Here is a 20,944-nt window from a genome sequence, read left to right as displayed (position 1 = left end):
GACCCAACTCTCAGAGGGGATGCATGGGTAAGAAGGGCTGAGAGCGAAAGTCTGGGCAGAGGTCACCGTGTCACCCAAGCCAGCCCTCCACCCTGGCCCACACTTACCCAGCCACACCCTCCCCCCCCCCCTCCGCCGCCCGCCGGCCTCAGAGGGCAAAGACTGGAAGGGACCCAAGCTTGCTTCTCTCTTTTATTGAAATATATTTTCTAGGCAGTGCCCACCTACTGAACTCAGCATGGCCTCTTTGGCACTGAAAGCTGGAGAATAAAAAACGAGTAAAAAAAATAAGCCTGGATTTTTCTGAGTGCATAGAGTGCATGAGAACTAAAGGCCTTTGGTACACAGAACTGTGGGGGCCGTGGGTGGAGGCTGGGGCTAGGGGTGGCGAAAGCTTGACCCGGGGGGCCTCAGGGAACTGCACACACACTGCTATAGATGAAGTGGCCAGTAACTAAGGCCAGCATCTCTGAGGTGCCACTCAGTGCCACAAGGAAGGGGGCCTGGGAGGCATAGTCAGCCTGAAGGCGGCGGAGGGACAGCTGCAGCATGGCCAAGGCCAGCAGGCTGTTCTGCACCCCGACCTCGATGCTGACAGTCCGACGCTGGGCCACTGGCAGCTTCAGGCACGTGGCCAGGCAGTAACCCACCAGGAGGCCGACCGGGGGCACTGTGAGGCCCACCAGCACAATGGGCAGCCTGACGCCCGCCAGGATGAAGACCCCCATGTGGCAGGCCAGGAAGAGGCCGCCCAGGAGCAGCACGAAGCTGAAGGGCTTGATGACCTGCAGCAGCAGCTGCGAGAACCTGGGGAGCTTCGACCTGATCAGCACGCCCGCTGCTATGGGGATGGCGATGAACAGCAGGGTCCCCAGGATCTTGGAAATGGGCACGTGGAGTGTTTCGTGGCTGCTGAGCAGGCGGCTGTAGATGGCCGAGGACAGCGGCAGGAAGCCGGTGGCAGCCACTGTTGAGATGAAGGTCATGGAGATGGCCAGGGTGACATCCCCCCCAAGGAGGAGGCTGAAGAGGTAGCTCCCCCCGCCGCCGGGCGACGAGCAAGTGATGATGAGGCCCAGAGCCAGGGCCTTGGGCAGCATGAAGACCTTAGCCATCAGAAAAGCATAGAAGGGCATAACCAGAAACTGGCCCAGGAGGCCCAGCAGCATGGGCTGGGGGCTCTGCAGGAGCCCCTTCAGAACTTCGAGCTCTACTCTGCACCCAAATGAACACTTGTTGACAAAGATAAGAGGCAGGAGCAGGTAGAGTACTGGGTTCTCTGAGAAGTGGGCCAAGTCAGTGCCAAGGGCGGCAGGGTCTTCAGCACGTGAGACCTTGATGCAGAAATCTCTCCGCTCCTCAACCAGCGTGGGCGGGGCCTCACAGGGGTCCAGGAGCTGGAGGTGGAGTGGCGCTAGCCCAGGCAGGCCCGAGTGGATGCTCACCACGAAGCCGCCCCCACCAGCCCAGGCTATGGCACTCACGTTCCTGATGGTCAGCAGCTCTGTGTCCAGGGAGGTGACCCTCAGCACGGGGCTGGGCCCCGTCCCGTTGCCCTGGCCCGGGTACTGGCTTGAGACCACGATGATGCCCTCGCTCTCCTCTGGGAACTCAAACTCCGTCACGGAGCCATCCCCAATGCTCAGGTAGCGGCGCCCTGTCAGGGGCACGGTACGGCCCACAGCCGCGCTGAGACTGGCGCTGGCTGTGCCCCGCGCCCCCCAGAGCAGGCTGAGAAGCAGCAGGCTGGCCCTGAGCATGCCTCGGGGGCCCATGCAGACACTGCCACCCCCCAGGCCCAGCCACCTTCTAAACACCATGGCTCCTCCCAAAAGGTGGGGAGCCCGGGCCCCCTGCGGCTTAGGAGAGCAGCTCTGCGGGTGCCGTCGGGTTGTCCTGAGAAGGGTCCATGGGCAAGGCCTGGCCCTGTGCTGCCTTCCTTGATAGCAGAGCTCTTCCTGAGGAGAGAAGGGACACAGAGAGGTAGGTGGCTGGTGAAGGCGAGCAGCTGTGAGCCCAGGAGCGCAGGATCTGGAAGCCCACTGTTCGGAGACGTGGCAGCGCCCCTTGCCGCGAGCCTGGGGATGGAAACGGAAGGCCTAGTGCTGGCCCTTGAGTGCCATTCGGCTGCCCCCATCCCAGTCGCAACTGCCTCAAGCTTCTCATCCCTCACCCAGAGGGGCCACCTACAGGTCGGAGTTCGCCTTCAGCCCGCTGATACGCGCTGATTTCCCTGGGTTTGCCCACCACAGTGACCATCTGGAGATGTCCCGATACCAGAGGATCTGGGAGAGCCATCCTCAGTCCTGTCACCACTAGCCTGTGCCCCACCTGCTCTGAGACGCAGCTGCAGCAGTACCACCACTGGGACGAAATCTCTGAAGGACTGCCCAGGGATGCCAAGGAAGCCGGCCCGCTGAGAGCAGGTTAGGGCATTTGAGTGTCATCTGCCAGGCAGAGAGCAGCCGGCAAAGGGTGGGGCAGTGGGTGGCCACCAGGCCAAAGGCCCCAGGGGCTGATGTTCACCATTGGCGCGTGAACGGCATTGCTGTGCATGGCCACCTGGCCTACCCTTCCTGCTGACAGGGGTGCGATGGGGGTTCTGGGAGGGCACAGGTCCCCTCTCCCCAGGGGAGCTGCCGGAAGGGGCAGCAGGAAGGGATCAGATTGGGCCACGTGTCCACCGGGGGTTCTCCTCCTTCTGTCAGAGCTCCCACTCCCCTGGCGGTCCCAGAATTTGAGCTCCTAGAGCCACTGTGCCAAAGTCCAGGGACTCCTCCCCTGCCCACACATGGCCCTAGCAGAGCCTGGAACTACCAGTGACAGGAGGAGTGTTTCTAGGAGGGCAGGGCGCCTCAGGGGGAAAGGAGTACGTTTGTCTCCTTCCACTTCTCAGTTTGGGCAGCCAGCAGCCGATTGCCACATCACCTGCAGGAACTGGAGCAACCAGGATGAGGGCACAGTGATTTTTCATCATTACTGTTGACTGAGTCACATCCTACGCTGTCCCAGTCTCGGAAGAGGCCCCTGCTTCTCTAGATCCTATCAGGGTTGGGTCCTGCCCCCTCCCCCCCCTCACCGACGCCGGGGGAGCAGGGGAAGTAGGTGGTGAAGTTCCGCTGTGCCACCCTGGGATGCCATGGCCTCTCCTGGCTTGGGGTTTGCGTCACTTACCCTGGAGGCCCTGATCCAGCCTTGAGTCCCACCACTGAAGAGGGAGGCAGGAAAACCAGAGGGAGTCACAGGGAAAGGATGAAGGCGCCCGGCACTGAAGGCGCCGGGTGCTGTGAGCCAGCTCAGAGGCAGAGGAGGCGAAGGGCTATCCACCCCGTCCTTCCAGTACTGCTGGCGGCTTTGAGTCACTGCGTGAGGGGTCTGGCCCGGATCCCCACTATTTCTGCTTGAGGTACCATTAGAGTTTGGGCAGATGCGCCCCTAGGCAGGCGAGGGAACCCCGGGCCGGTGGCTTTTTCCACACGGGCCAAGCGTTCGGTGTCAGGGCAGTTGGCAGTGCTGACCCGGGTCTCCTCCCTACCTGGGAGTCCAGAAGTTGGCGGATGGGGCACAATCAGAGCTCGGGCAGGAATCGGGGAGGGAGGGGAGAAGGAGCGCGCCGCCGCCGGGTTCGCGCTGCAGCCCCGCAGCCTGCAGGCCGGCGACCCGCCCGGGCAGTCCCGGGGTCTCTCACGCCACTCCCGGTCCCCACGGCCGCGCCAGGCCTCACGAACGCGCGGTGGTGGCCCTTCCCCGGCCGGGGCCAGAAGCCGCCTTCCAACCGCCCTTCCCAGACCGAGGCTCTCACCTGCCTCCGCGGCCGGCAGGGCGGGTGGGCGCCTGCGAGCTCGGCCCGCCGGGGCCCCGCCCCGAGCCGACGAGGCCCCGCCCCGCCCACCCCGCGGCGGCCTCCTCACCTCTGGCGGCCGGGGCGGGTCCCGACCGGATGTGTCGTGTCTGGGAGCGACGAGGTGGCGCGCGCGCGCCGGCTTGTCAGCCTTCCGGGTGGCGGTTGGTCGGCGCCGGGTGCGGACTCGTGTGGCCACCGAGCCGCGGGTCCCAGCCTTGTGCGGTCGCCGCCGGGGCGACTCGCTCCGCGTAGGCACCCCAGTCATTCCCAAACACGCCGTGACCTCTGGGGGCACTGGGACACAGGCTTAGACGTTAGCTGAGCTAGGACGCCCGAGGGCTGCTGCTGGTGGCGGGAGACTGGGGTCAGGGTTTCGCCCACGGTCCTGCTCAGGGCGCCCAGTCCTGTAGCCCGAGAGCCGGGTCCGACCGACCCAGACTCCGGGGCCCGGGCTCGGCCTTGTTCCACCTTCCTTCGTTCAAACGTCGACCGAGCGCCTATTTCCACACTGTGTAATATCAGTGAACTTTTAAACCTCTCAAAACTATTTGGGGCCACCAGCAAGGTCCGGAGGCTTCACGGAAAAGGAACGCACACACATGGCATAAGGAAGGGCAAAAAGGTGGTGAGGACGTAGAATGTGGACATGGGAAGACTGTAAGCAAGCAAGTGTAGAATGACGGGGGTTTACATGTTCCCAGAGGCTGCTGGGCACCTGCGGTCAGGCAGCGGGACGAGGGCTGCCCACTGCTCTGGAAGACCTCTTGTCAGGGCTGTGATGGAGGCCAGTGGTGCCCAAACTTGCAGGTTCTTGCCCCCAGGAGGTTCATAAGACACATCGTAGAGAATGTCCAAAAAGACCCGTAGCATCTCTTCTATTTAATTTTTCCAATAAATAATTGTAATCATTTAAATAAAAACCTATTTTCATTTAGCCTTATTTAAATACATTTTACTTGTTTAAAAATTCTAGTTGTGTATGTGTGCTATAAAGTTCAGATTAGTACATGCGTGTGACATGTAAGCAGACACAAACATGGTGAGGGTACACACTCTGGGTTTGATTTATGTCAATGATCCAGAAACATTCAGAGGCCATAGCTCTAGGCTGTTCTTTAGCCTCAGTTCATAAGCCATTTGTGTGTGTGGACTTGGTGTCCCAGAAAGTCTGTACTGTCCCTCTCAAATGGGTTGAGCTGTCCTGATGGAAGCAGCCTGGCACAGGTGAGAGGGCTGAACTTGGCACATGCTGTGTGGAAGACTGCAGTTTGCAAAAGAGCAGTGGTGCTGTCGCTGCCTGAGGATGGGGTAAAACTGGCCAGAGGGAGAAGGGGGATGGGTCAGCTGGAAGGACTGGGGATGGAAAACCTAAAAGATGTGTTAGCCCTTGAGGAAACCTGTGTTTTTATATTCCAGCTGCACGGGAATTGGTGCCAGGGGTCAAGGAGAGCAAATGTAGTTAGAAGGCTGCTCCCCGCTCTACCATCAGTCCTTTCAGTCTTCCCTGAAAAGCCAGAGCGGGCTGGTGGGCTGTCCGACAGGAGGGAGTTTAGAGGCCTTCCCTGCAGGAAAACAGGCGTGGCTAAATGAAAGACAAGAGAATGTTTGTAGTTAGTTTAGGGGATTAATAATTTACCCCCGAGGAGAAGGAAGGTCTCTACGAATCAGTCAAGGATATCTAGTTCCAAAAGAGAAGTCAGTTGGACCGACAGAATAGATGGCACAAACGACAGTGACAGCTGAAACAACATCCGTGCACTTCAGATGGGAGACCTGCCACAGTCCTGCTAACAGGGCCACAGTGATGACCCTGAAAAGTGTGCCTACCTCCTGCTCTCCAGGCAGGGGTCTCCAAGTAGACCGTGTGATAAATCAGCACGCATGGAAGGCGTACTCCATACAAGCACAAGTATGGGATGCATTTGGTATTTACCGGGAAATGTAGTGACAACTGGTGTTTTTGCATGCCCAGCAACAGGTCACGGCCCCCGAGTTTTCTTTGGGGGGCCATCCCTCCTCCATTCTCGGTACACAAGGTTTGCATGAGGATGACCCCAACACTGGCCTCTAGGGTGGGCACAGGCCCAGAGGTAGCCAATCAGAGCCACACAGATTGAGACAAGGATAAACCCATAATCCAATCTGGACCTATGAAAGGTAGTGCCTGGGGACTTGGGCTGGAACGACTGGGAAGGTGGGAGCTCTTTTCTTGCTGGGGTTGCTAACCTGGGACATCTACTGTCACTCCCCCTGCCTGGGGAAGACAGCATGTTTGAAAAGGATGCAAACACAAAGAAAAGCGGAGCCGAGAGATGGAGAGCCTGTATCCTAAGGACGTTACTGGAGCTGGAATCACCCATGGGCGTTGGGGTCTGCTACAGGAACATTAAGCCCCCCCCCGTCATTATGTATTTATTTTTGTATATGCCAGTTGGGTTGGGACCCTGTCATTTGTAACTGACGATGTCTTAACTCCTGAGGGTAGGCCTGGGGGACAAAACCCTGGCGGAAGAGGACCGCAGGATGTAAAGATGTACCTCCGCTTTGGAAGGTCGGGCGGGCTGCATTGCACACCACTGTCAGCATCCTACCTGTGTTGGGCCACGTGGGGGATAAAGCTGGCCTGCCGTTTCCATCTGTGTGGCTCTGGCGCACGCAGTGAAGGTCTGGGGCAGGTCAGCTGGCTCAGCAGTTGTATAATACAGAGGCACCTCCCAGCCTTGCGGTGCGGCCCTTCGCTGAGATGCGTTTCATTTGGGGCAAGCGACTAACCTTGTGGGGCCCTATTCATCTGGCTTCTAACCTCCCAGCTCCAGGGAAACTTTCCTGAGCACACCAGGGACCATTTATCTTCCGTAGATGGGGCTCACCAGCAACCAGCAGCATTGCTCGCTAGGGTGTGCAGATGAAACACTGGCCACACGATGATCACTGTGGCAGCCCCACTGGGTACATGTAGATTCATCAGACTAGTGTCTCTACTTTGGAAGATGTTCAAAATGTCCATAATAGAAGGTTTAAAAATGAATACATGTATGATACTCATTATAAACACTGTCAAACGCACAGACTGTATGACACCAAGAGGGAACCCTGATGTCCACCCTGGGCTTTGGGTGGTGATGACGTGTCAGTGGAGGCTGGGTATGTGGGAACTCTGGACTTTCTGCTCAACTTTGCTGGGAACCTAAAACTGCTCTAAAACAGGAAGTCTATTTAAAAATGAAGACACATAAAGCTCTCGGCACAGGGTCAGGCAGCGTTTCAGCTTCCGTGAACACCATCTTCCAGGTAAGCGACCTGGGCCGTCCTCACGTCTCCACTTCCTGGTCCTTTGCAGTCGTGGCTATGGCCTCACAAGCACAGCTTCTCGTCCTGGGCCGTCCCTCGCCTCTCTCTCCTCTTCTGCCACCTCCTTAAATACTTTCATTTCCTGATGCCGTGTTCACACTCTCGCAGCACCTAACCCCTAGAGGGGGGACTCGCAGGTCCACTGCCCCGGCCACGGCCCCCTTGAGCCTACCTGGCTGGCGCCCCGATTCCTCCATCTGGGAAGTCCCAACCGCCTTCTCTCCTTTTTGTGACCCCAGACCATTTCTGCACCCTCATGTACTTTTCCAGAAAACTCCTTATAGTTTCTTGCTGGTTCTCACCCCTTGCAGGGAAATATAACTGCAATCTGTGAGAAATGCCAAATAGCCCACGTGACTCGGCCTCTTGCTGGCCTGATTTCAAAGGCATCTAACGCTGAGCACTGCGGGGGAGACACACTAGCTCTCGCGGGAGGCTGTGGGGAGGGGGGAAGCTCCTGGGTTGGTTTTAATCCCCATCCCTGTCCCTATAGGCCTGTGCCGTGTCTAAGGGCAAGGCTACAGGGATGCCCACAGGGGAGCCCCTCTGCTCACCACCTGAATCACATCTCAAGGACAACACCACCCGACTCCCCTCTGAATGCATCTCATTCCTTCGGGGGCCACCAGTTTATTAAGACGTCATTTAGAAAGCGGGCCCTCTGACAGACAGACCGCAGGAGCTGCCACCCGCCACGCTGGGAACCGCCATCGGGCCGGCGACCTCACTGCCCGGCCGGCCTGGCTCCCAGGCGGGCACCCCTTCCCGCGAGAGCAAGGCAGGAGGCAGCCAGGCGCCGGGAGTGGCCACCGCGTTCGGCTCAGCAGAACGAATCACACTGGAAACAGGACTGGCCTGCAGAGCAGCGAGCCACTCTGGAATGGAGAGGCTCCGGAAGATGCCCCGACCTGCCAGGCAGCTGCTACCAGACTGGGGGCCTCAGGCGCTTGGGACTTGGGTGGGTGTCGGCCAGCAGAGCGCTTTAGGAAAAGGAGACGGGTACCTGGGGTCCCAGGACAAAGCGCCATGGGGCCGCAGCGCAGCCCCACCACTGGGCATGGTCTGGTCACCAGTCACTGCCTCGGAGCCCTGCCGTGCTGGGGCAGGAGTGCCCCTGGCTGGGCGTGGGGTCGGGCCTCGGCGCTGTGCCGGCGCCCCCTCCTGACTGGGTACACACAGCCTCGCTTAGTCTGGTCCTCGAGCTTGGCCGCTAGCTGGCTGTGGTCCTCCTGGGGATGCAGCCTTCCATCTCCAGCGCCTCGGGCCAGCCTTCGTACTTATTGGTGTGCTTACTGTTCTTCACGTGCTGCGGGTCGGTGGGGGCAGGAAGGCACGGGCTCAGCCCTCGGGCACCAGGGCCAGACAGAACTCCCTGTCCCCCTGTGCCAGGGTCAACCAAGCGTGCAGCCTCGGGCACCCGCCACCTGTCTGTCCCAGCGCCTCAGCGTTCTCATCTAAAGATGGCAGCAGCTGCCCTGGCCTGCCCCATCGCAGGTGGAGGGGGGGATCACCTTCTTTGAACTTAGGTGGGCCTGGCACACGCTAGGAAGGGAAGGAGGGGGAGTGTGTCCCTGCCCTCACCCAGCCCTCAGGGAGCCGCTGGAAGCTCCGGGAAGAGCGAGGCCAGAGGGGGCGTTTCTTCTCTGGGGGCTGAGCTGCTCTTTCGGCAGCCGGAGCCTTCCAGAAACTGGTGGAACAGCCTGTTTGCCTTGTTCTGCTGTGGGGAGCAGGGTGTGCAGTGTGAACTGGGGTGCTGGGTTTTGGGGGGATGGGACAGGACTGAGCAGCCTGGCATGCAGGATCTTAGTTCCCCGACCAGGGATTGAACCCGTGCCCCTTGCAGCAGAAGCGCAGAGTCCCAAACATCGGAGAAGTCCCAGGAGCATCTTAAAGATGTGTGGGCTGCTGTGTGTGTGGGTGCTGGGCGTGAACAGAGGGGACCTCAGAGGATGCAGGCAGGAGGGGAGGGCAGACTGGCCTGTGCCGGGCAGTGGGGGTCCCAGGGCCTGTGCCCATACCTGCTCAAAGGGGCTCTTGTTCTGCACACCCTTGGCCCCTACAAACACCCAGCTGTCCCGGAAGGCCAGGTCCTTCACATTCTTGCTGCCCAGATCGCTGAAAAGCTTCCTGGTCTCTTCATTCATCCTGCCCCACAGAAGGAAGAGATATGAGCCATGACCACAGAAGGGTGAGGCCTCGGCCAGCCTCGGCCATTACTTACTTGGTGGCTGGGTCATCGTAGGAAGCCACAAACACCAGGGTGCCTTCATGCAGCGGCCGGATAAACTTCAGTAGATCATTGACATCTAGGGGGACAGTTCCCATGGAGCATCAGGCACCACTGAGCACCCCTCCCTCACCAACCCCTGTTCTCCAGATGAGGAAACTAAAGTAGTGATCAGGCCAGGGACGCACCCCGGCCAGGGCTGCTGAGTGAGTGCAGGGACCAAATGGTATAAGAAGCCAGGGCTGAAGCCCTGACCATACACCTGTCCTTCTCCCTGGCTTTTCTGAACCCAAGGAAGTGCTCAAGACTCCCCAGCGAGCAGACAGAAGGAGCAGCTTTCAGGGGGAAGATGCCGTCATTCCGCCCACAGTCAGAAGGCAGAGGCCGCGGCCTGACTCACCTCCCGCCCACATGTCGAAGGCGCGGGCCTCGATGAGCTCTCCGCTTACCCCTGGTCGGAGGGAAGGATGGGTGCTGCTGGAAGCTTTTCACCTCCCCCCATCTTCACGCCCACCGTGCCCCTCGTTCAGACTGCTGGGACCCACCCGAGGCTGTGGAGCTTCTGCTCAGTATTGGGGGCCCTCCAGGGGCTCCCCATGAAGCAGCCTCCCACTTCCTGGAAACTTCCAGTTCTTCACTGCTGCCACGCTCTCGTCCATCGGGTCACCTCTTCTGTGGAGCCTTCAGCTCGCACAGACCCTTTCCCAGGCCCCCCTGCGAATCCCTGGTGGCGGGGTGGAAGGAGGGCGGCAGGTCACGGCTCAGCTTTGCCTCTCTGCTCCGTGGGCAACTCACCGTTCACCAGGGCGATGTTCAGTCCCCGGCCCACGTTGTCCTTGACACTGCTCATGAGCCTAGCAGGGGGACAGAGCCTTCCAGTGGCACGTCTACCCTGCTCGACCCCGGTCCTCGCAGACCCAGCTCCCCTCCCCGCCCCCACCCGCCTGAGGGGCTCACATCCTGTCCTCCAGGCAGATCTTGGGTCCAATGACGTTGGCAGCCCCGCTGACCACGCGGAAGGCCAGGTGCTCCTCGGGACACGGCTGAGGCAGGCCGCATTTGTACTTCCTGGCCCTCGGCTCTGGGTAGGGACAACAGGGGTGACCCATGGGCCTGGCCCTGGGGGCACCCGAGATCTGAGAGGGGAAGGTCAGGACCAGCCCATAGGGAGGAATGAGTGACCACAGACCAAGGGACTGGCGTGGGGTGGGGATGTGGCTCAGGCCAAGGAAGGGACACTTCCATGGACACTCTGTATCCCACTGGGGCTGGCCTCAGGGCAAAGTGACAGGGACCCCAGGGAGGCTCTTCGGCCACTGGTGGGAGAAGAGAAAGGAGGCAGGAGGGCTGGCCTGGGCTGTGGCCCCACCGGGAACAGAGGACAGGAGGGAAGGAAAAGCTGCTGGGAGGGCAGGTGCAAGGACCCCATGGAGAGCGCACAAGGAGGTTGGTCTCTATTACGAGGTGACCTGTGTCCCCACAAAAGATGTTCTCAAGTCCCAACTCCCAGGACCTCAGAACGTGATCCTCTGTGGAAATAAGGTCATTGAAGTTATAATTCATTAAGATGAGGTCATCCTGGAATAGGGTGGGACCTAAATCTAATGACACGTGTTCTTATAAAAGACAGAAGAGAAGACACACACACATGGAGGAGAAGTCCTTGTGAAGATGGAGGCGGAGATGGGAGGGAGGCGGCCACAAGTCCAGGGACACCTGAGGCCACCAGAAGCTGGAGCCTCTGGAGGGAGTGTAGCCTTCCAACACCTAGATTTCAGACTTCTACCTTCCGGAACTGTTGTTTAAGCCACCTGGTTTGTGCTATTTTGTTACGGCAGCCCCAGGAAACTGATACAGATTCTGATACCAAGAAGTGGGGTGCTGCCATGATAAATCCCTAAAAATGTGGAAATGGCTTTGCAATTGGGTAATGGGTAGAGGCTGCAGAATTTTGAGGTGCATATTAGGAAAGGCCTAGATTGCCTTCAAGAGACTGTTGCCATGATAAATCCCTAAAAATGTGGAAATGGCTTTGCAATTGGGTAATGGGTAGAGGCTGCAGAATTTTGAGGTGCATATTAGGAAAGGCCTAGATTGCCTTCAAGAGACTGTTGCCATGATAAATCCCTAAAAATGTGGAAATGGCTTTGCAATTGGGTAATGGGTAGAGGCTGCAGAATTTTGAGGTGCATATTAGGAAAGGCCTAGATTGCCTTCAAGAGACTGTTGGTAGAAATATGGACATTATAGGTGATTCTGGTGAGGGCTCAGAAAGAAGAGAGAAGAGCAGTAGAGAGCTTCTATGGTCTGAGATAAGGCACATGTCATCGGGACCAGACTGTCGATAGAAATGTGAATGCTAACAGTGCTTCTGGTGAGCTCTCAGACAGAAATGAGGAACATGTTATGGGACACTGGAGGAAAGGCCATCCTTGTCATAAAGTGGCAAAGAACTTGGCCAAGTTGTTTTCTACTGTTTTGTGGAAGGTAGAACTTGTAAATGCTGGACTTGGAGACTGAGCTGAGGAGATTTCCAAGCACAGTGTTGAGGGTTTCTCCTTGTTGCTCAAAGTAACATGTAAGGGAAGAGACATAAATTGAGGATGTAACTGTTAAGTATGAAGGAACCAGAATGTGAAGATCTAGAAGATTCTCAGGCTAATCATATTGCAAAAAATGAGAAAGCAGGCTTGGGAGAGGACACCAAGGGTGTGGCTGGACAACTGTTCATGAAGAGCTGGGCCGCATGGCCTGTGGACCCGCTCAAGCATGCCAGCGGAAGCTAGGAATGGAGAGGTGAGGTTATCCAGGAAAGATCTGGAGGATTCTCGTGTCTTACAGCTTAGACCCTCATGAATTGCACAGGAGATCAACAAAGTTTTTGAGAATTTCACACCAGTAGAAACACTGCCAGCCTGGACCGAAAGGGACACAGAAAGGACAGAAGGGAGGAAGGATGATTCCAAGGGCAGAGCAATGGCTGCAGAGGCCAGAGATGGCTCAGGCCCAGAGGGAGGGTAGGATCGTCCCCTACGTTCCAGATCCCCCCTACCCCCACCAAAGGCCCAGGGATTCTTCTTATGCTTTGAAATCAAATGGATTTGCCCTGCTGGGTTTGGGACTTGCTTGAGACTGATGACCCCTTTATACCTTCCAATTTCTCCCTTTTGGAATGGGAATGTCTATCCTATGCCTGTCCCCCTAGTGTATTCTGGAAGCAGGTAACTTGTTTTCTAGGCTCACAGCATGCAAGCAGCTCGTGGGCTGTGACAGCTAGTTTGGGGAGGGATGAATGGAGAAGAGAAAGCCTGGAGGGCTGGGGACAGGCACGAGTGTCACAAAAGTGGTAAGAGAGGTGGGCACAGGGGAGGAGCAGGGAGGTGACAGGAGCCTTACCTGCAGTCACTGAGTTCTCTGGGCCTGTGGGTACAGAGAGTTGTTTCTGTTAGTGTGGACCTTTCCTAGGGCCTGCAGCAAGGAAGCCTGCTCCTATACTGTGAAGTCAAGGTGGAGGGGCAGTCAGGTTCAGGGGCCAAGGGCTAAGCCAGGCTGACCTTGCCACGTACGTTCCCGCTCAAGTCTAAATGATGTTCAGATGCAAAGCTCTCTGCTCCAGGAAAAGGGTAGATCAGAATTGCAAAAAGTACTTAGGTGATGTGTCACCAGTAACGAGGTGTCGAGTCCCCTCCCCATCTCAGAACCCAGCAGAAAGCCTGCAGGGAACAACTTGGGAGTCATCCCCAGTGTTCAGCAAAAGCCCCCCTGCCCCTCACATGGGCCCCAGTGAACAAAGGATTCTAATTAGCGGGGATTGGCGTTTCCAGCCGAAGCAACTAGGTGGTAGGGGGAAGGCTGTGCCGGATGCCAGGAGGCGGACCGAGGGCAGCTACAGGTGCCCTGCCAGGAAGAGACAGAAAACCCAGGCCACCGCCACCTCCACCCCGAGCCTCAGGCCGCAGGCCCAGGTGGCCGCGCCGGGGACCTCGTAGCGGGACGAGGGAGAGTCCCACACTCACTGGCGAAGAGTTGCTGGATGCGAGGAAAGCCGCCGCCAGGCCCACCGAGGAGGATGCTGGCTACGAGCCAGGTGAGGCCCACGGAGATGACCAGGGCCATGATGCGGAGGGGACCTAGAGGCATGACAGACACGGGCAAGGCCTCCTCAGATGCCAGCGAGCTCCCGAACGACCCCAGGGCCTCTCATGATCGGATCTCCCCAGGCACTTGGGAAGAAGCGAGTGGAGACCAGGAAGGTGGGAGCTCCTGGCGGGTGAAGGAGGAAGCTGAGCTCCAACCCCAAGGCTCAGCTTGGCTCTCCCTGGCGGTGTGGAGGGGCCTCCTAACCTCCTGCTTCTGAGGCTACCAATGTCTTTGAGTCCCTGCCATCCTGCCCTCCTTTCTCCTGTGACGGTGACGGTGGAGGTTCCTACTCCTTTGGAAGGCCAGGCAGTCCTCCTGCTGTGAGCTGGGCACCGAGCTCTCCACCCTGCTCGGCTTTCTTAGCATAGCGGTCACTTTGTCTCCCTCTTTCCCCTCTATTTTGTTTTTTTTTTTTTTGCGGTACGCCGGCCTCTCACTGTCGTGGCCTCTCCCGCTGCGGAGCACAGGCTCCGGACGCGCAGGCTCAGCGGCCATGGCTCACGGGCCCAGCCGCTCCGCGGCATGTGGGATCCTCCCGGACCGGGGCACGAACCCGTGTCCCCTGCATCGGCAGGCGTACTCTCAACCACTGCGCCACCAGGGAGGCCCTTTCCCCTCTACTTTCAACACCTCCCATCCTCAGAAACCGCGGGAGGAAAGGCCTCCTTCGGAATCACATCCGCAGCCAGCGGTGGGGCTCTGCACCCTCCCTTCCTCTCCCTGCCGGCTTCTCCAAAGTCCTGTGTGCTGGCTTCTTCCACAGACTTCCCTCCCCGTCTCGCAACCTGCTCCACTCTGCCCTTGCCTCCATTACCCCCGCAGGACGGCTTGCGGCCAAGGCCGCCTGGGACCTTCTTGATGCCAGCGCCCCGGGTTACCTGTTGGCCCTAATGTCCCTTGACCCCTCAGGTGGCCGCGCAGGCTGCGGCCCTCCCACGGAAACCCTGCTCGGCTGGCTTCTGGGACGGCGCCCTTGAGCCCCACCTGGATGCTCCTCGTCCTTCTGGCTTAGATCGTCCTCCTTGACCCTCCCCTGAAAAGCTGGACTTTCCCCAGCTCCTGTCCCAGTGTCCTCTCTGCCTCTACCCTACTCTCCGGCTCCCCTCCTGCCTCGACTCTACCTAGAGGTGCCTTGAACTAACCCTCACGGGCACTGGCTGTATTCTACCACTCCTGAGGCCCCACTCTCCCAGCCAGCTCCTCATGGGTCAGCTTCCCCGGGGTACATGCAAATGCTTCAATTTTAGAAGGTATGAAGTCCACCCCCAAGCCCCCTTCATCTTAGCTGTCCAGGCGACAGTAGGGCTGGCACTGGGTTCACATCCAACCTCAGGGCCACTATGGTCAGCTTCTCATCTAAGACCACTGCCTCTCCCTGTCCACCCAGCCGCCGTGCTCCCTGGAGCTCTCTGCCACAACTTTTTCCAAACAGCGGCCAGTTATCCCATTTGAGAGAAATCTATTATAATCCTCATCTCACAGCTGAAAAGAGAGAGCTGGGAACTGAAGTCCTCAGAGGTGAAAGGATTTGCTCAATGTCATAGAATGAGTGTTTGTGCAGAGTCCTCTGTTTCAAAAACAAAACCCAGGGACTTCCCTGGTGGCGCAGTGGTTAAGAATCCGCCTGCCAATGCAGGGGACACGGGCTTGAGCCCTGGTCCGGGAAGATCCCACATGCCGCGGAGCGACTAAGCCCGTGCACCACAGCTACTGAGCCTGTGCTCTAGAGCCCGCGAGCCACAACTACTGAGCCCACGTGCCACAACTCCTGAAGCCCGCGTGCCTAGAGCCCGTGCTCTGCAACAAGAGAAGCCACTGCAATGACAAGCCCGTGCACCGCAAGGAAGACCCAACATAGCCAAAAATAAATAAATAAAAAAAAAATAAATGTATAAACCCCCCCCCCAAACCCAGTGGTGCCACCACCCCTGGCCCTTCCAGACAGACCTCTGGACACCTGGGCCTCCAGCCAAGTCTCCTTTCCAACTCTCTCCGGTTCACTGTGGAAGCCACCCACCTGCCAACCTCATGTCCACTTCTCCCGCTGGGGTGGGGCAGCCGTCAGGTGCAGCGTTTGTGGACCGTGCGCTCTGGGGGGCAACAAAGCAGAAGAGCAGGTTTGGGTGGGGGTCAGGGATGATGAGCCCGTGCTGGGTCCCAGCTGTGGGGCGGGCGCGGTCGATGCACCGACTTGCTCGGCCAACTACATGGCCAGGCTCCTCGGGAAGGCGGAGAGAAGCCCGGCTGGGACCGGAGGGGCCTCGGGAACCTGGAGGCTCACGATCGTGCCCACGGGAGCCTCTGGGCCTGGGAAGTGGAAGTGGTTCTCCCGGACGCGGGAGTGGGAGGCCCCAGCTCGGGCCCCACACACGGCCCCCCGGGCCTGGAGGTCGGCGACGCGGGCCGGGCCGGCCAGAGACTTGCCTGGCGGTGGGGGGATGCGAGCTCGGTCAGGGGCAGCCCCGTCAGGCCGGCCGCCCCGCTCTGCTCGGCGACGCGAGGCGAGGGAGCTCCGCTGCGCGGAGCGAGAGGCCCGGCAATGGCCGCCCAGAGCGGTAGCACGGCCCGCAGGCGCCACCCCGCCACCGGTCGGGGCTGGGCGACCGGCCACCGGGTGGGAGGGGCCCGGGCCGGCCCCGCCCCGCCCCGCCCCGCCCCGCCCCTGACGCACGCTCCGGCGGAGCCGCGGGGCCGGGCTGCCAGGCTGCCAAGGGGAGGGGCCCTACTCAGCCCCGCCCCCGAGGTCTCCTCTGAGGCTTTGTTCAGGAGGGAGAGCCCAGCGTTCCCAGGCTTTGAGGGCGGGGCTGTGGTCGTGCCCCGCGCTCGGATTTCTGAAGTTTAGGAAGGGGCGGATGGATCTGGGGGCGTAATTAGACATTGTTTAAAAGTTCAAATGTGTGCCTTTTCGAAACCCGGAGGGACAGAAGCGTGTACGGGAAACAGCAGAATGCGAAGAGCCAGGGGCCAGCAGGCTCAGCCTTCCGCGGCCTCCCTTTCGCCGTCTTCTTTCTAGAGGGCAGCGCGCTCACACGCTGTCACCCCTGCCTGCTCCTCCAGCCTCCTTCACAAAGGCGCCCCCGACACCGCCCAGGGCACCCCGATCACCTCCCGCGCTGGGAGAGCTGGGGCCACCTCTGTCGCCTGGACCCATCTTTCTGGACGGCAGCAGCCGGGCGGCGTGAGAACCACCGAAACATCCGTGCCCTTTGACCCAATGTCACCGCTTTCTGGAAACCTTCCTAAGGAAAGAACCCAGAATACAGAGAAAGGTGATAGAGCCAGGCAGTGACAGAGCTCTGGTTAGCATCCAGGAGCTTCCCCACTGGCATTCACAACACTCCCTCGTTCTCCCTAACAGGATCAAGGTGATAAGTTTCAGGCCCCTGTGCTGCTGTCACGGGTTGGTATTTGAGTTTTGTCATGGAATTTAGGACCAGAAATAGCACTGACCATTTGCCAAACTCTCACATATCTGTGAGTACCAAGCCCTGGGCACCGTGCCCTCCTTAGCGCTCTTCCCTGTAATGCTGGCAGTCGTGGTGCCCAGTAGACGAAGCTCCTGCCAGGCACAGGGCAGCGGCCAGACGGCTGGTTCTTAGAGGACAGTGTTTACACCTTGCTCAGAGCAGGCATTTTGGAAAGGCTGGTTTAATGAGCCCCCCTGAGGGCCCAGAGGCACATTCACCAACCCCAGGGGCACCACGCTCGAGAGGGCCAGAGGCCTGGGACTCATCCCAAGCCTTCTGTGCCTCAAGGGGCAGCTTTGTTTCTCCAGGAATGTTTTTCGATGGGGACTTGGAGAGCATGAGACCCTCTTGTCATAGACCCTCATGGCCCTGCCCCAGTGCGGGCACCCAGCGGGAGATGGCAGAGAATGTAGTTCCCACAGCTGCGGCACCAGTTCACTGTTTCCTTGGCTCCTCGTGTCCCTGCCTGAGTGTAGGCACCCAGAGCCCGCGTGCTCAGCTGATCCCTCGTTCCCCTCTCAGTGTAGACACCGAGCACGGAGTTGTCACTTGACAGTGGTCACGTGGGCCTGCATGCTCATGCCCCCGTGCCGGCACCTCCCGCCTCTACCCCCGAGTAGGCACCCAGAGCTGAGGTGACGGGCGACTGTCTTATTGCAGGACCTCTTGCCTCTACCCTAGATTAGGCAATCAGATCTCCGGTGACAGTTGAATGCCCTCACCTGAGGCCACCTCTGCCACAGTGTAGGAGTCCAGAGCTGAGGTGACAGTTAAATGCCTCCGTGGTCCCTCACTCCGTTCCAGTGTAGCTACCAAGATTTGTGCCAGTAGCCAACTCACCTCACCTGGGCCCGCACGTGTCTGGTGTGGCGCCGCACAGAGGTGAAGTGGCATTTGAGTGCCCCCTGCTGGGCCTCACGTCTGTGCCCCAGGGTGGCTGCCATCGCTGAAGGGCTACCTGTGTGCCCTTGCCTGCCCGTCATGCCTTTACCTGAGGTTGGGCCTCTAAGCCTCGCCCTGGTCCAGGCATCCCACAGTTAAATGTGAGTTGAGCGCTGAAACCTGGGCCCAACGCCTCTCACTCAGTGTAGGCGCCCAGAGCTAAGGGGACTGTTGGCTGTCCTCGCCTGGGCCCTCCTGCTGTGTCCCACTGCAGAGATTCAGTGCCAGTTGAAAGCCCTCAGCGCCAATGTTGCCACCCAGAGCTTAGGTGACAGGTGTCTTTCCTCACTAGTCCGTTGTGTCTGTTCCCCATCCTAGGGCCCCACAGCTGTGACATTTGTCTCAATTCAGCGAGGCCCTAAGGACTACGTCAGAGATGAGGTGACCAGTGACTGTCCTCACGGGGTCCCTCATGCTTGCGGCTCCCCAATGGAGGTGACAGCTGAACGTCCTTACCCGGGACCTCATGCTTCTTCCTCATTTCAGGCCCCTAGAGCTGAGATCACAGCTACTGTCCCTCTCAGGCCTCTCATCTCTGTCACTCACAGGCACCCAGTGTCAGGTGACAGTGGACCATCCTCACCAGAGCCCTCTCATCACTGCCACAGGGTAGCACCCAGATCGGAGGTGTCCATTGATTGCCCTGACCTGGGCCCTCTGTCATGGTGGGGACACTCAGACAGATGGGGAGGGGAGGGTCCCCACCCCGGGGAGGGTCCCCACCCCTCCCTCCCTCCCTCCCTCCCTCCCTTCTCACAGGCGGTTATCACATTTTGGGGGCCCAGGAGGAGCTGGGTCCCTCCTCCACTTCAGGCTCCTGCCCCTACATGGATCTTCTGTGTTGCTAAGAGTCCCCCTCGGTGACGCCATGCCAGAAGGTTCCCCAAGGGGCGTGGGTCCTGGGAGGACTACCCCCAGCGCACAGTTCTACTGGGTCCCCCAAAAGGCTGTAGGCGTCTGTGGGGCTCTGTGAGGGGGCTCTGAGCACCAAGACCCCAGCGGGGTCAGGAAGGGCTCCCTGCACCTCCGTTTATTTGGTTTTTATCCCGAAGGTTTGTGGTCATCCTCAGGCCCGGATTTTGAGGGTTTGAGGTCCCAGGACTGGGCCGGGGACGCGGCTGTCCCTTCCCCGGGAGCAGCACAGCGCCCCTGGCGGCTAGCAGAAGGCCAGGCTGCAGCTCCGAGGACCCGCGCCACCGCATTCTGGGCCACCATCTCGGGGTCTGGTGCCATCCTGGGCCTTTTGCAAAGCCTCATTTGCCCCTCACGGGCACGTGGCTGCACCACAGAGAGTCAAGGGCAGGACCCTCTGTAGCCACGCTGGAGCCGAAGTGTTACAGGAGGGCGCGTGAGTCCCTAGGCCCACACCATCAGCTCCCGGCGAACCTGAGCGACTTACGGCCCCTTCTCCAGGCCACAGGCATCGGGAGGACCAAGGCCACTGCCCGTCCCCCCGCCCCCAGGCTCAAGCCTGGCCTGTAGTCCTGTCCACGTGGGGCTTTCTCAGCTGCTCTGCATGGACCTGGGCCAGGAGGCACTGCAGGATCCGGATTCCAGCCGCCCCTGTCCCAGAAAGCACCCCCCCCCCCCCGCCACCCCGTCCCCGTTCACCTAGGTCTACGTGAACTCTGTGGTCTCCCTCCTGCAGAAGCTGGATGGAAGCGGCACGTTCTCTGGTTACAGGAGGGGTCGGGGAGAGCGGGGATGGCACCTGAGGATGCAGCTGTGTGCAGGCTGTGACTCACCACCCTAGCTTGTGGGACAGGAGGCGGCCAGCCCCCACTTGGGTTCCTTCTCGTCTACTTACCGTTCCTGTAGAGTCCTGGGCCGGAGCCTCAGCTCTGCCCCCAGCCCCGGGGGCCGTGCGGGGGTTAAGGAGAGCTGGTTGTCAGCGTCAGGCTGAGGAGAGGCCTCCGTGATGGGAGCGAAAAGCCCTGGACAGTTGCCTTCAACAGTGGGGGTGGGGACAGACGGGCCACAGGCCCAGCTGAAGGGAGGAGCCACGGGCCAGGTTCTTGCCAACGGCCTGAGGGCCTGGCCCCGCTGCCACAGAGCGTCCCGACACGGGAGCCCTGAGCCCTGCCAGCTGTGAGGCCCTGAGGCATGGAGTCTGCCTGCCTGGGGCACGCATCGGGCTGCTGGCTCGTTCTGTACCAGCATCTGAGTCTTTTGTCTGTTCGTTTGGTTTGGGTCAGCCTGCTGCTCTCCCCGGAGCTCAGTGAAGAGCTGAGCCGGTGGCAGGGGCAGGACAGACGCCCAGGGAGTGTCCTCTTATTCAGAAGTGGGGTGTGTGCAGACGTAATCAGATCAAGGTGAGGTCATCCTGGAGGAGACTGGGCCCCAAATCTAATATGACCTGTGTTCTTGTAAAGGGAAAACAGAGCGAGACAGACACACGAAGGAGAATGTCACATGAAGACACAGAGAGACCGGAGCGACGGGTCTACGTGGCCAGCTGAGCCCCTGGAGGGCGCTGGTCCTGGAGCTCAGCCTGCCGGCCTCCGGCACTGGGAGAGGATACCTTTCTGTTGCCTTAAGCTTCCCTGCGTGTGGTGCTTTGTTACAGGGGCCCCAGGAAACACAGGCAAGGGAGGCTGGTGAGGCCAGCTGTGCACCTCTCCATGGTGCCCAGGGTGCGCCCTGGACTTGCCCCTCCCCCTTGGCATCTGTTCCCGAATCCCTTAGCCACTCCTTCCTAAATACTTGTCGCCTCAGTGGGCCGGCAGTGCTCCTGAGTGCCCTGGCTGGGGCAGGGGCACTGCCTGGGGAGGGAAGGGGAAATGAACGTGACTTGTTCTTGTGCCCAAGGTGGTCTCGTGACGAAGTTCTAGGGTGTGGGGCAGAGAGGAGGGGAAGGCCGGGCTTGGTCAGGACTGAAGGATACCCACGTTCCCGCCCAAGCCAGCGGTGGAGGGAAGTGGGTGGCAGGGAGAGGCGAGGGCTGGGGCCCATGGTCGCAGGTGGCAGGAAAGA

At 59.5% G+C, this 20,944-nt stretch overlaps 2 protein-coding genes across 10 annotated transcripts; both read right to left on the bottom strand.

Annotated features, from left to right (window-relative positions):
• Positions 1–178: 178 nt before the first annotated feature.
• On the bottom strand, positions 179–4,552 carry SLC10A3 (solute carrier family 10 member 3). 2 transcript variants are annotated; one of them, XM_019933669.3, is made up of 2 exons: positions 3,912–4,552; positions 179–1,958 (listed from the first exon to the last, which is right to left on the bottom strand). In XM_019933669.3, the coding sequence occupies exons 1-2, from the start codon at positions 4,107–4,109 to the stop codon at positions 411–413; spliced, it is 1,746 nt and encodes a 581-aa protein (XP_019789228.1). In that variant the 5' UTR covers positions 4,110–4,552; the 3' UTR covers positions 179–410. The 2 variants fall into 2 exon arrangements, with proteins under 2 accessions (XP_019789228.1, XP_019789231.1); XM_019933672.2 differs by lacking the exon at positions 3,912–4,552 and adding an exon at positions 3,175–3,527.
• Positions 4,553–4,708: 156 nt separating this feature from the next.
• Positions 4,709–20,833, bottom strand: FAM3A (FAM3 metabolism regulating signaling molecule A). 8 transcript variants are annotated; one of them, XM_033849715.2, is made up of 10 exons: positions 19,779–20,833; positions 15,580–15,652; positions 13,439–13,552; positions 12,819–12,842; positions 10,380–10,503; positions 10,218–10,294; positions 9,823–9,873; positions 9,417–9,501; positions 9,214–9,340; positions 7,810–8,501 (listed from the first exon to the last, which is right to left on the bottom strand). In XM_033849715.2, the coding sequence occupies exons 2-10, from the start codon at positions 15,590–15,592 to the stop codon at positions 8,406–8,408; spliced, it is 711 nt and encodes a 236-aa protein (XP_033705606.1). In that variant the 5' UTR covers positions 15,593–15,652; positions 19,779–20,833; the 3' UTR covers positions 7,810–8,405. The 8 variants fall into 8 exon arrangements, with proteins under 8 accessions (XP_033705611.1, XP_033705606.1, XP_033705605.1 ...); XM_033849714.2 differs by lacking the exon at positions 19,779–20,833 and adding an exon at positions 16,668–18,607; XM_033849713.2 differs by lacking the exon at positions 19,779–20,833 and adding an exon at positions 15,987–16,163.
• Positions 20,834–20,944: the final 111 nt, after the last annotated feature.

The sequence above is a fragment of the Tursiops truncatus genome, chromosome X, assembly GCF_011762595.2.
Source record: "Tursiops truncatus isolate mTurTru1 chromosome X, mTurTru1.mat.Y, whole genome shotgun sequence".
Lineage (NCBI taxonomy): Eukaryota > Metazoa > Chordata > Mammalia > Artiodactyla > Delphinidae > Tursiops > Tursiops truncatus.
Note: the sequence above shows the minus strand (reverse complement) of the source record. Positions and strands in the feature narration are given on the sequence as shown.

What these genes read in the sequence shown, in the direction of transcription:
- SLC10A3 (XM_019933669.3), bottom strand. Translation starts at nt 4,109, where the DNA reads ATGACTGGGGTGCCTACGCGGAGCGAGTCGCCCCGGCGGCGACCGCAC. An exon ending in ACCCGCCCCGGCCGCCAGAG is followed by an intron (nt 1,959 to 3,911) that starts GTGAGGAGGCCG and finishes TTCTCTCCTCAG; the next exon opens with GAAGAGCTCTGCTATCAAGG.
- FAM3A (XM_033849715.2), bottom strand. An exon ending in CATCCAGCAACTCTTCGCCA is followed by an intron (nt 12,843 to 13,438) that starts GTGAGTGTGGGA and finishes CTGTACCCACAG; the next exon opens with GCCCAGAGAACTCAGTGACT. An exon ending in ACAAGAGCCCCTTTGAGCAG is followed by an intron (nt 8,502 to 9,213) that starts GTATGGGCACAG and finishes ACCGACCCGCAG; the next exon opens with CACGTGAAGAACAGTAAGCA.